Consider the following 13426-nt stretch of genomic DNA (forward strand, 5'->3'; position numbering starts at 1 on the left):
CACCAGTTGTTTAATCTAGATGATCTCTTCTGTGCAGTTCCTCAAACACAATGACAAGGGTGACATGCAGTGAACAAAAAAGGCAACAGAATGAACCACTACTACATTTGACACTATCTAGTAACCAATGTAAAAGAAATACACAACTGCATGCTGCATGGGGCCAGAGAGCATTTCGTGTTGTCCTTGAGTCAAAGTGGCTTTGTGATGTAATACTGATGTCATTATACCATGACTTTTTCTTAATGGGGTAACATTGAAGGATGAAGCTTTACAATGGCAGCCTTTTAAAGTAATTGTACTGACAAAATAATTCTGTGAATCGCACCCATTTTGCACTTCTATTAGCTACATAGGTCTCAAATGTGCAGTTCTGAAAGAAACACGTGATTGCAAACATGTTTTTATTTTAAAACAGACATCTGGTATTACAGTCTGTTCCTGCTTTACTTCCTTGGTTATTAGACCCCAATAGTCTTCTGGGTCACTGGCAGGACAGTTAATAAGGGAAGCAGCCGATTGGTTATTCAATTGATCTTTATTTTATATAGCGCCTTTCATAGTGGACCACCATCACAAAGCGCTTTACAAGATACAGTAAGAAACAATACAAGGCTAGGATGTGAAAATTCAGGCTTAAAGAGCATGGAAAGCAAGAGAGAACAAGTTGAGAGTTGATATAAAGCGCGGGACAATGGGTGCATCAAGCACCAAAACTGGGAGAGAGTTCCAGAGAGTCGGAGCCATGAAGCTAAATGAGCGTTCTCCAAGTGTGGTGCACTTTTGCTTGGGGATAACAAGCAGGCCATATAGAGTCGGAGGACCTCAGCTTGTGGGCAGGGACAGCAAGTTGAGGAGGTACTCAGGACCTGTGTGATGAAGGGCATTGTAGGGGAGCAGGAGAATTTTGAAAGTAATCCTGAATTTACAGGTAGCCGGTGCAGCTGGGCAAGATGGGGGGTGGGGTGACAGGAAAGAAGCCAGTAAAAGGGTAGATACAATTTCAGCCTCCAGGTGAAATAACCCAGGGATTTTGACAGTGTGTCAGTGAGACGAGATGAGGTTAAAAGCACTAAAACCACGAAAGCAGACAAGCCCAGCTCTTTCGCATTGTGGTTTAGGCTCTCACTTGCGGTACGCGGGGTCGCTGATTCATGCCCCCAGCCTCCTCCCTGTTAAAACTTGTTTTTCTTTCAAAAAGTTGTACATTTTGTACAAGTTTTGGAGTCTGACTTCAACCGAATGCATCATTCAGGGACAGGCTGTCAGTGGGAGCCTTTGTGATGTTTGTTTATTGAAAGTGTGCAGTGCAATCCTATAGAAAGTAACCAACTAAACTTCTCCTATAATTCGAGACGGCTGTCGATTTAAAAACAAACTGTCTACTTTCGATTTTACTACAGTGCCGTTGTCAAATCCAGTTGTGTTTCGTACCCATATAATTCTGCTTGTAACTTCCTTCTGTTTTTTTTTTTTTTTTTTTTAAGCAGCTTGTGTTAAGCATCATTATCAAAAAATGTGAATACTGCTTAAAATAGTAAAGAGGACATTAAGTTAGTAGGCTGGTCATTTTCTATTTAAAAGTTTTGATACATTTCTCATGTTACAGTAATTGCAGCTATGTTCCATGTATTTTCTCTGCCATGCACATCCATTCACTATATAGGTCTCATATGTGGAACATATGTAGAGGTATTTGCATTTTAGATCATGATATCTGGCACTACATCCAGCCCCTGTGCGTATTTTGTATTATATTTGTTGTAATATGAATCAAATTTATTGTTTAGTGTTTAATAAAACACAATGTTTGTTATTAATGTTTTACAGCATGGATGGGGTTAAAATTCCCCATCCATGCTAAACTTGTGCAGAATGTGACCATCTCCAGATGATTAATTTATTACTAATCTGGAGAGGGTCACATGTATAAAAACTCGCAGCTTTGGCTGAACGGGGTTGGTTTGGTTCAGAGACGAAAGACTTGAGTCGTGAGTGAAATTAAATACTTCGAAAACAATTGCTACTCGTGCTGGCTCTTAAACCAGCATGTTATTTGTTTTGGGTATGTTCACCGTGTTTTTTATTGTCTGTCTGTTTTGGCAATTGTGCCGTTTTGTTTTGAAAAGCACTTTTATTTATTTATAATAAACATGCGCATCAGCGCTTCATACCCCGTAGTACCGAGTCTGTCTCTTCCTGGTCTGACATCACCACAAGTCATCCTGGTCACAGCAAGCCATGCTTTTAGTCTTGCACTTTCAGAACTAAAGCAGTAACAGACTTCCTGGAAAGAGGTGCAAACAAAACTGAGAATTTTCTTTAAACAAAGTGCACCACCAGATATCATGTTTTAAAATGTAAATGTTTGCTGTAATATGCATTTCTTTCAAAACTGCACATTTGACACCTGTGTAGTGAATGCAAGCGCATGACAGGTCACATTTATGGAATTATTTTGTTAGCTACAATTTTAAAGCTTAAGCCTTAAGAACATAAAGCATAAAAAATGATGGGCTTGTGAAATGTTATGGTTTCTGTCACTGTTTTGTATTACATATACCACAAACCTTTGATTCAATTATTGGAAATAATGTCTATTTCCTTAGTAGTAGCAAAAATGGCGTGATACTGTGCTTGAATTTCAAAATGTAAGCTAAGTCACACTTGTGTGTCAATAGGGTTGCAATATGTGCATTAGTAATTTTGGAAACCACCCAGCCACCAGCCTGAGTCATTTGGTTAAGGGAACTGTTTGACAGTATTTCGTACTAGCAAAATATACAGTAAGGTAAGAGTCTTTTCTTTAAGAACAGCTGGTACACCAGAGTGTAACCATTAACCCATTCCCCTGCAACACGCTGTCCCTAGAAATACCTCATAGGACATGTTGGCGGCAATGTGTTGCCGGGGGACAGGTTTAATGGGTACACTCTGGTGTACGAGCTGCACTTAGAGAGAAGACGTGTTTGAGAACTCTAGAAGCCACAGGGCTGATTTTAAATTCACCAGGATGTATGACTGAAACAAAAAATGAAGTACGAAGTGATTCTAAATGAAAAGACATCATTAAATTAGTCATACACCAGATAACTGTGATAATTGATAGCAGTACCAAGTTGTTCTTTAATTGTGAAACATTCAATAATTGTACCAATAATAAAACATCATGGAAAGAAGGACACATTTGGTAAAGCCCATGCAACCCATTTACTTTTGCTGTCACAACTGCATCCTTTTGCATTGTCTGAATTCTTTCACTATTTCGCTGTGAAGTTTTAATGCTCCCTCAGTTTTCACTACTTCGTTTGTAAGACTCAAATTTCAGCACATACAAAACGGGAAGTCCAGCTTTTTTACTGCGCAGAGCAATTTTGTTTCCTTTTTCTGCAATATTAGGCAGTCTGGTTACATATGTGCTAACTCAGTTCTCAGATGGTTTTGTCAAGTGTTCAGAGGTACACACGCACATTATGGTAAGTTCCACACATTGAATTATTTCTGTATATATTTAATATCGAGAATATTCTAAACAGCTGGGAAGCTAATTGAATGATTAAACTAGAGATTGCACAGGCTGCTTCCACTGTTGTTTATCAGGGTCACATCTGGGTTCAGAACATGCTACATTTTAACTAATAGAAATAAATTAGTAAATAGTTTATTTCTATTAATTTGAATTCATTGTCAAGTATAAAGGATGTTTGTTAGTTTAGGGATTCACTGATTAAGGGCTGAAGAAACATTTTATTAGAGAAATAGAAACAGTTAAAAATAAGATATGAAAATATATAAATGGTAAACATTCCAGCAGTACATGTTGTACAATTATTTCTATTAATGGGAAATAAAAACATTATTGAAGACTGAGGAGTTTATATATAACCTATATAACTGATATATAACTGATAATATATATATATATATATATATATATATATATATATATACACACACACACAGTACCAGTGTTCTGAAAATCTGAGCCTCTGATAAATAGCGCCTCCCCTCCAAATGAGCTACCTAAATCAAACAATACAAGGAAGCTCATTTGGAGAAGCACAAATGACGGCTTCAAACGGGCTACCCTGTGTTTTGACTGAAATGTACAGGTTTTAACCCACTAAAGCCCGGGTAGCTCATCTGGAGGGGCAGGAAGATGAACTTGATAATGGTGATGTGTATTTGGAAGTGAATGCTTAGTGTGCAGTGTTAGATTGCAGGGTAGACAGATCACAGCCAGCATTTTGAGGAAGTTATTATTTATTTTTCTTTAAGGATTTAACACAAAGTGGTACTCAGCTCTGGCCCTCGAGATACAATCCAGTCCAGGTTTTTACTCCAAGCAGGTTCTAATGTAGTTAATTGAAGCTGCTGAGAGGCAATTAACTAATGTAGGACCTGGCTGGAATAAAGACCAGGACTGGAGTGGATCTCGAGGGCTAGAGCTGAGTACCACTGTTTAAACGATCCCAGCTGACACTGTAATGTCATTTTATAGCTATAAGTAGAACTTTATTATTTTATTTATTTATTTTTTGCATAAAACCCGATATCTACTCCTTTTGATTATATTTAGAAATGTTTGCTGGATTTTTTAACTTAAATAATTCATCCTGGGGTTTGATACACCTGCTGGGTTCCCAGTAAGAGACCACAATGTATTTGTTCAAATTCCCAGCTTTTAACTGGTCACCAGCAGTTACTGGAATTTTGTCAATGGATAAGTTGTGTGTGATACCGCAAATGTTATCTATTTACCAACCAATTTAGAATAGACTGGTGGGGTGTTTCTACCCTTTATTTTCTACCTTTGCCAATTAGTTTCTTCGATGGTGACTGGCAAGACTCGCAAGACTCTTGGCAGTCACCATTGCAAAAACCATTTGTTTGCTATCAATATGGATGAGCCTGGAAACAGTTGAATGAATGTAAATTGATTTTCTTTTTTTGTTGAGTAGAGCATGGCACTAAGGAGGACGATACCACTTCTGCTTCTTTTCATCCGGACTTGTAGCAGCACAGACTGTGGCACAGATGCTACACTAGACTGGGCACATCTTACTGCTAGAAATCTTCAGTGTCGAAACAGGAACATTTCCACAATTATACACACCAATCATAGTGTATCAAATCTAGCTGAAGTAGATCTTTCCAATAATAAACTCACGCGCTTACAGCATGATTTTCTTGTGAACACAACCTCATTAAAAACCCTCAATCTCAGCCATAATCTCCTGGTTGTTCTCCCTTCAAATTTTTTGGAGCGCGCAACCAATCTAAAACATTTGAACCTGGAAGGAAACCCTCTGAATTCAGTCCCGTCCACCATATTTGAAAATAAAGCTCTGCAGCAGATGGTGGTGGACTGCAGGTGTGATGTTGTACAAAGTGCAATAACACACTGTCAAAACTGCAGCTCTTTTCTAAAATGTTCATCAAATTCAAACTTGACCAACGTTTACAGTTTCTATGAAGAGAAATGTTCGATTAGTATTATACTTGCCGTCAGTCTTAGTCTAGCATTTCTTGTGGTTGCTGTAGTTGTGATCGGGGCTGTGATCTGGCGTCTGAGGAGTACTTCAAAGACAATTACACCTTCTTGTGGCAATAAAGAAGTAGCAAACAGAAGCCCAGAAGGCCAGAATCCTAGGTACGCCGCCACAACTATGAGAGAGACGTTTTCGCAGAACCAGTTTTATGAAAATGTGGAGGTTGCTGCCACTGCTGCGGCACAGAAAATGGAGTATGAAAGTGTGGGCATGAGTACACACCAGCAAGCACAGGGGTGAGTACACAGCTCCAAGCACAGGGGTGAGTACACAGCTCCAAGCACAGGGGTGAGTACACAGCTCCAAGCACAGGGGTGAGTACACAGCTCCAAGCACAGGGGTGAGTACACACCAGCAAGCACAGGGGTGAGTACACAGCTCCAAGCACAGGGGTGAGTACACACCAGCAAGCACAGGGGTGAGTACACACCAGCAAGCACAGGGGTGAGTACACAGCTCCAAGCACAGGGGTGAGTACACAGCTCCAAGCACAGTGGTGAGTACACAGCTCCAAGCACAGGGGTGAGTACACAGCTCCAAGCACAGGGGTGAGTACACAGCTCCAAGCACAGGGGTGAGTACACAGCTCCAAGCACAGGGGTGAGTACACAGCTCCAAGCACAGGGGTGAGTACACAGCTCCAAGCACAGGGGTGAGTACACACCAGCAAGCACAGGGGTGAGTACACAGCTCCAAGCACAGGGGTGAGTACACAGCTCCAAGCACAGGGGTGAGTACACACCAGCAAGCACAGGGGTGAGTACACAGCTCCAAGCACAGGGGTGAGTACACAGCTCCAAGCACAGGGGTGAGTACACAGCTCCAAGCACAGGGGTGAGTACACAGCTCCAAGCACAGGGGTGAGTACACAGCTCCAAGCACAGGGGTGAGTACACAGCTCCGGGTGTCTCTGCTATAGCTTAACTAGCAACAACATACAACTCTTTGCCACACGTCTCGCCTAGAAGTCTCAATGGTATCCATAACTAGTAAACACTCAATAGTGCTGAATTTTGAAATAATTACATAAATATAGTAAATTCAATGACAAAATGTAACATTTATTAAGTTTCTTTTATAGTTTCAATGTCTTAAATAGTGCAACAAGTTGAGGCAAATTTCTTAATGGTCCCATCCATCTGTCTATACATCCATTTGTCTGTCAGACTAATTTCCTTGATTTCTTCGCTAAACTTTTACTCTCCAGCCTCCCATACTCCCATGGATTGCATTTGGCAATAATACGATAAACTTGCGATTTTATTATTATTATTTATTTCTTAGCAGACGCCCTTATCCAGGGCGACTTACAATTGTTACAAGATATCACATTATTTCACATTATACAGATGTCACATTATTTTTACATACAATTACCCATTTATACAGTTGGGTTTTTACTGGAGCAATCTAGGTAAAGTACCTTGCTCAAGGGTACAACAGCAGTGTCCCCCACTGGGGATTGAACCCACAACCCTCCGGTCAAGAGTCCAGAGCCCTAACCATTACACCACACTGCTGCTATTTTAAACAAATATTATGAATCTTTCAGGTATTGTGTGACTGTTACCTGATTATGAGGAGACTGTGTATGCCTGCATTGCTTAGACATGTGTAGCGCCGGCTAGATCAGAAAAGTGTGCAGTTGCATTTATATTCCCAGGGTATTCCCCTGGGCTGTTACCTGATTATCAGGACTCTCTGTGTGTGCCTGCATTGCTTAGACATGTGTAGCGCCGGCTAGATCAGAAAAGTGTGCAGTTGCATTTATATTCCCAGGGTATTCCCCTGGGCTGTATTGACCCCTTATTGTTAGGGGTAATCACACAATGCAACCCAGGGTGACTGCCCAGAGTATAAAAAAGCATGATTTCATTTTACGGGTAACATACCAATTGCACCTTGTATCAGATTTTCCCAGAGAACGACATTACTGAATACCCTTTGAGAAACACTCACTAGTGCTGAAACTGTAGTCGAATCATTTGCCATTTAATTGATGCCGTTTCTTGTATTGGTTCTTGTATCTGTGTTCCAGTTGTATTTTTGTTTAGAATACCCTTTGTTTGCTGTTTGTTTAGGCAGCCCCCCCAGGGTGATGATGAGTGCTACATGCAGTACGAACCTCAGGATGAAGCCATCTACAACAATGACCCATCTGTGTACTACAACTACTCCAGCTCTGCCAATCCCACTGACGATGTCTACATCATGCCTGATCAGTAACACAACAAAAACACACAGCAGTGCTTGTGGAAGATGTCACTAAAACAAGTGCAATGAGGCTTTAAAGCTGCAGAATCTCAGTCACACCCAGGATTTATTCTGCACTGTACTTCATTGGAAACAAGACACTGTGGACTCCCTCGTTTGTTAATGTGCTACGAAGGCAGGTCAGTTTAGTGGCAGCTTCCTCTCTGGCTCCAGTTTGATTATGTTTTCTAAAGGCAGTTTTATTGTAGCTTTGCAGGTTTCCTCCCTCCCTGCAGTCCCTTGTAATTGAATGGGATATATTTTCGCTGACCCTTTACCTTTACATATGCTTGCAATCATTCTCTGTGTCCAGTGCTTTCACCTGAGTTCAGGAGCTGCTCTTCAGTTCTAGTTACCTGCTGTAGATAGCTGTGACGAGATTAGTCCAAGTCAGTTTAGAGAGGTAAGAGCCAGCACCATCTGCACCACTTTGGATTTGAGTTGCCTTTAGTTTTCATGGCAATGCACCTCTGTGCACTGGATGGAGTTTTCTAATATGAATACACTCTGCCTGGTCTAGAGCTGAAGAGACTCTTTAAAAACACACACTATTTGAGTAACTGCAATAAGAACCACTCAGCATTATTATGAGCATCATGATATATCTGAAAACTCACAGCAGGGCGATGCAAGTCCTAATAACAGCAGTGTGTAGTGGTGTGGTTAGGGCTCTGGACTAACCACACTACTCACCACACTAACCACACTCCTAGTAGGGCAGCAGTGTGGAGTAATGGTTAGGGGCGCTGGACTCTTGACTGGAGGGTTGTGGGTTCAATCCCAGGTGGGGGGACACTGTACCCTTGAGCAAGGTACTTTACCTAGATTGCTCTGGTAAAAACCCAGCTCTATAAATGGGTAATTGTATATAAATAAATAATGTGTAAAAAAAATAACAGAATTGAATGTAAAAATAATGTGATATGTTGTAACAATTGTAAGTCTCCCTGGATAAGGGCATCTGCTAAGAAATAAATAATACTAATAAATAACACGATCAGGCCATGTAAAGGGGGTTTTGCCCATTGAAAATATGAATTATGCATGATATTTACTTTTAATGCATAAATAATACGCATCGCCATTTTGCTTCTTGTCGACCAAACTTTTGGAAGGTAAATCTATCTAATAAATACAATATTCCGTGTTTGGAGAGAGTCGGGATGCGTTATATTGCTAAAGCAAGGCTCAGTCAGGAATACAATATTATCGTTTCTTTAGAAATATATACTGTTATGCTTTTGTTAAGTATATTCCATCTGCAGCGCTGGATCAAATGAAAGTTCTGTTTCTGTGTTTGCTTCACAGCCATTTGTGGTCAATAAAGTAAAAAAAAAAAAAACAATAGTCATTTTTGTTTTTATTGTAAGACCAAGCTTTTGTACAGTGGTTCAAAGTAACATTACAGTTAAAAATGTAAGGCTGTAGTTTTTTTTGGGCAGGTGTAGGCTGGTATAGCCCCGGTTTTTGTAAATGACTAAGCATCTAAATCACTTATGCTCGTCTAGAGCAGGGATTCATTCCAATTACTTAATGAAACTCTTAATTGAACTAATGTGGTTCATTAGACCATTTTAATTGTTCTCAGTGCCTAAAAAGTTACTTATAAAATGATATATTTAACTTGAAATCTGATGCTGAAAACAACTAAAAAGGTTGAATTAAGCATATTATCAGTTCAATGAAGGGTCTAGTTAAGTAATTCAGAGCTCATTTGTTCCTACAGGTAACATTGGATTTAGACGTGTCAACAGTGGAGTTTCCATGCGTGTTTTTTTAGCTCGAGACATTTGCTCAAGAAAAATGTCTCGTGTAAAATGCTTTTCTGAGTTTCCATTCGCTCAGTTTATTTTACTCGAGTAAACCGGGCTTTTCACCCAACGTCATGCAAATGAATGGGAAAGGTGGGGGTTGATATGTAAATTAACTATGCGTAAAATACTCGTGCTGGTTTTGAAGATTACTAGTGACATTTTGTGAAAATGTGGTTTACATGCGCAGAGAACTGGTACAGGAGTGAATCTAAGCTGCTGTAATAAAGCAAAATACCTGGTGCCTGGTTGGTTAATAAAGTGTTTTACTGCTCTGCCCAAATAGTTTTTCAAATGTCATTAGTGGGGTGTCATGTCATTAGTATTGAACTAATTTTATCTTACGACTCATTTATTAAAAATTAACTGAGAGGTATAATGAAACTGACCAACACAGGTATTGCAGATCACCACGGCTGAAAACCGGTGGAGACGTAAGCTTCCTAAGCTCTGTGCCAGACATCTTCCACGTGTGCTCCCAAGGCTGTCTGGATTGGGAACAGTGGATGTTTTCCATTTGTTTCGGGGGCTTTAACCTTCAAACATCCTCTACCAGCAAGTCCTTATGCCTTGTTATCTAATGCTAGTGGCTAGCGAAAGGATGGTTTGGACACATACTCATCCATCTTGCTGGTGGGAAGGGGTTGTGCTTTCAGAAGTGCAGTGGATGTCATTTTGCATCACCAGGGCAACATTCAGTATTATAGTGGCACTGGTAAAAGAAGATATGCAGCCAAAAAGGAATTACGTACTGCCTCCTGTGCCAGTGGAAAAAAAGAGTGGCGATTGCTCTGTATAGGCTGGCATCCTCAGCTGAGTGCAGGGTTAGGGTTACTCAGCTGAGTGCAGGGTTAGGGTTACTCAGCTGAGTGCAGGGTTAGGGTTACTCAGCTGAGTGCAGGGTTAGGGTTACTCAGCTGAGTGCAGGGTTAGGGTTACTCAGCTGAGTACAGGGTTAGGGTTACTCAGCTGAGTACAGGGTAGTTGGCAATGTGTTTGGGGTGCATAAAACCACAGTTCATCGCTGTATTTACAAGTTTGTCAACTCCCTTGTTCACTGCAACACGTACATAGCTATGCCAAATGTAACTGAAGCACAAAGCATTGCTCTGCGGGACCGTCCCACTTCTCCCGAATGGCCCCTCCTTGCTCGTTCCTGCAGGTAGGACTGTTTTAGTTTTTTTAATTTGTCCCTAGCTTGTGGTACTTTGCGCTCTACTCCTCTTTCTGAGAAGTGACGTCACAAGCAGCAGTCAAGCTTGCGTTCTTTTGTTTTGTTTAGTTGAGGTTTGCTGGTGGAATTTGGCAAAATGTCTTTTCATGACTCTTGAATGATTAAGCGTTAGAATATATCTTTCATTTACCATACTAGCTGATGTAACTTTTAATTTATATAAAACCTTCCAGCAAGGCAAAAGATCAGCAGATCCAGTAACCATACAAAACAGAGGATGGAATAACATCTTGAATCCCCGCAAATGTATAGCATAGATATTTATTCACACGCAGTCACTTCAGTTGCTATTTTGGACATGATAACTGGCTTATATACCTGAGTTGTCTCGATGGATCTTTGAAAGCCCCCTGCAGTGTAGAATCTTAGTGATTATCTGCACTGCCACAGGAACACCTCACATAAATACAGTATTGCTTGTGTATTTAGTCTATGCTAATTTACAGTTTTTCTCAGTTGCTAAAGCACAATGTTGGATACTCCGAAAGCAATTATCAAAACATTTAACTCAAATGCAAAAACACTTCGCACATTTTAAGACATATCACACATTTGCAAAATTAAGTATGTCAAATTTATTCACACATCTTGCAAAACATAATGCTAACATCAATACATCAAACAAAAAGTTATATAGTATTTAACCCCTCATCCAAAATAAAATGCAGCAGTTTTTTTCTCCAAAATTTAGATAGACCAATTACAGTTTTTCTCAATTGCTAAAACAAAATTCCTGAAACTATTAGCACAATTCCCAAAACATGTAAACACATGTGGATGTGGACGTGGGCGTGGATGTGGTCGCGGTCGTGGTATTGTGAGCAGACAGCCTTGACAAGGGAGACAAAAACATGCTGCTGTCTCAAATAACATACGAGTAACTGTCATTGATCATGTCATAAACAGAGGCTTGACAATGAAAGCAGCTGGGTTGATAGTTCAACCAAACCTGAAACGCTCCACGGTTGCATCTCTCATCCGTACATTTCATACTGAGAATCGGCAAGTCAAGTGCATATTACAAAACATACAAATATATCATTATGAGCATGGCATCTTTGTATGGAGAAAAGCAGCCTGAACGTAGAGTTTGTTTATGTGGTAATAAATCGTGAGCGCCGTGCTGTCGTGTTTCACTGCACTTCTGTGTCTCCGTGCTTCCATTCTGGCTCTCACCTGCCTGTCTGTCTGCCTGCCTCAGTGCGGGAACAACACGTAAGAATGCCACAGGGAGAGATCGAGATTCCGAGCAAACGACAGCGAAACTGTAGTCCTTACAAGTATCGGTGTATGGTGGAAAGGGAGAGATTGCGTTTTTTAAAACAATAAGTAATGAATTCTATGATGGAAGATTCGGAAGTAAGGCGTGAATGTGACAGGGAGCAGTATTTGATGTAAGAACGCCACCCTGTATTATAAGCAGCTCTGGTGCTTTGTGAGACTGATTGTTTCATGAGATTAACTGCTGATTCGGAGATCTGGATGTTGGGAGATGGTTGACTTAGTACAATGTGAGGTCCTTGAACCCTGGACATGGATGCGGTAGGGGGTCTCCTGAAAACAGTGAATGGAATTTCTGAAAATTAAAATGAGAAAGAGAGTCAGCAATTATGTTTTTTGAACCCGGGATGTGTTTAGCTTGGATTCTAAAGTTACCCAACATTGAAACCCAGGTGAGTTTTCTGATGAGCCTCATTGAAGGCAGGGGAAGAGGATTTGCCTTTATTGATAATAGCTACTGTAGAGGTGTTATGACCTTTTTTGAGCATTGATGCCCCCAGATTACAGCCGCAACTGAAGATTGCTCTGTGGAAGGAAGGGATGACATCTCGGGGGGCCAATTCCCGTAGAACCACTTGGAACCTGAGATATCACCGAAGCCCTGAGAGGGGGCATGTGGCAATGTGCCCCGTCCCTGTGTGCATTTGTGTGTTGCGTGCGTGTGTTAATGTTGGTGTATAGATTGGTACACGGGATATAAACGGGTCTGTGTTTCACGTGTATTTAAAAGTGTAGATTTGTATTTAGGCACGAGGAGGGCACAAATCACTTCACGTGCTGGTTAAATGTAATATGTGAGCACGGGGTTGCACAGAATTAATTCACGTGCTGGGATTCAAGTGAATAATTAATTAGTAATTGAATCCCAGCACAACAGTATATATAGACACATTTTCTTTCACTCGTGGTTGGGTGTTCGGTGAGTGGAGAACGAGTGTGGAGAAGGAGAAACTAAAATATTACAAAGAACGTAAATATAAGTTTTCACTCACCGTGTTTGTTCGTCTGTCTGTTTAAGTGTAGTACGTTTTGTTTGTCTTTTTATTTTGGCGTATAGTGCCGTGTCCCGTGTTTTTGTGTTCAAACCTTTTATTTTCTGTTCTGTTTATTAAATGCTGAGCGAAAGCATTCGCTCAGCTTCACCAAACCACACATCTCTGTCTGTTTATTTCCTGCTTCTGGTCTGACGCCACCCACTCCGGCCGTCTTTGTGACACGTGGTGTCATCGTGGGATAAACAGCGCCTCCAAGCGTCAGACCAGGAGAGGGGGTTTTGTGTTTAAAAAAAAAAAAAA

At 40.7% G+C, this 13426-nt stretch overlaps 1 protein-coding gene across 1 annotated transcript; it reads left to right on the forward strand.

The window, feature by feature from the left end:
• The first annotated feature begins 3380 nt into the window (after positions 1-3380).
• LOC117401331 (uncharacterized) lies at positions 3381-9140 on the forward strand. Its single transcript, XM_034911761.2, has 3 exons — positions 3381-3476; positions 4962-5788; positions 7634-9140. The coding sequence occupies exons 1-3, from the start codon at positions 3474-3476 to the stop codon at positions 7776-7778; spliced, it is 975 nt and encodes a 324-aa protein (XP_034767652.1). The 5' UTR covers positions 3381-3473; the 3' UTR covers positions 7779-9140.
• The last annotated feature ends 4286 nt before the right edge of the window (positions 9141-13426 follow it).

The sequence above is a fragment of the Acipenser ruthenus genome, chromosome 49 (assembly GCF_902713425.1).
Source record: "Acipenser ruthenus chromosome 49, fAciRut3.2 maternal haplotype, whole genome shotgun sequence".
In the NCBI taxonomy this organism is placed as follows: domain Eukaryota; kingdom Metazoa; phylum Chordata; class Actinopteri; order Acipenseriformes; family Acipenseridae; genus Acipenser; species Acipenser ruthenus.

What these genes read in the sequence shown, in the direction of transcription:
- LOC117401331 (XM_034911761.2), top strand. An exon ending in ACACACCAGCAAGCACAGGG is followed by an intron (nt 5,789 to 7,633) that starts GTGAGTACACAG and finishes CTGTTTGTTTAG; the next exon opens with GCAGCCCCCCCAGGGTGATG.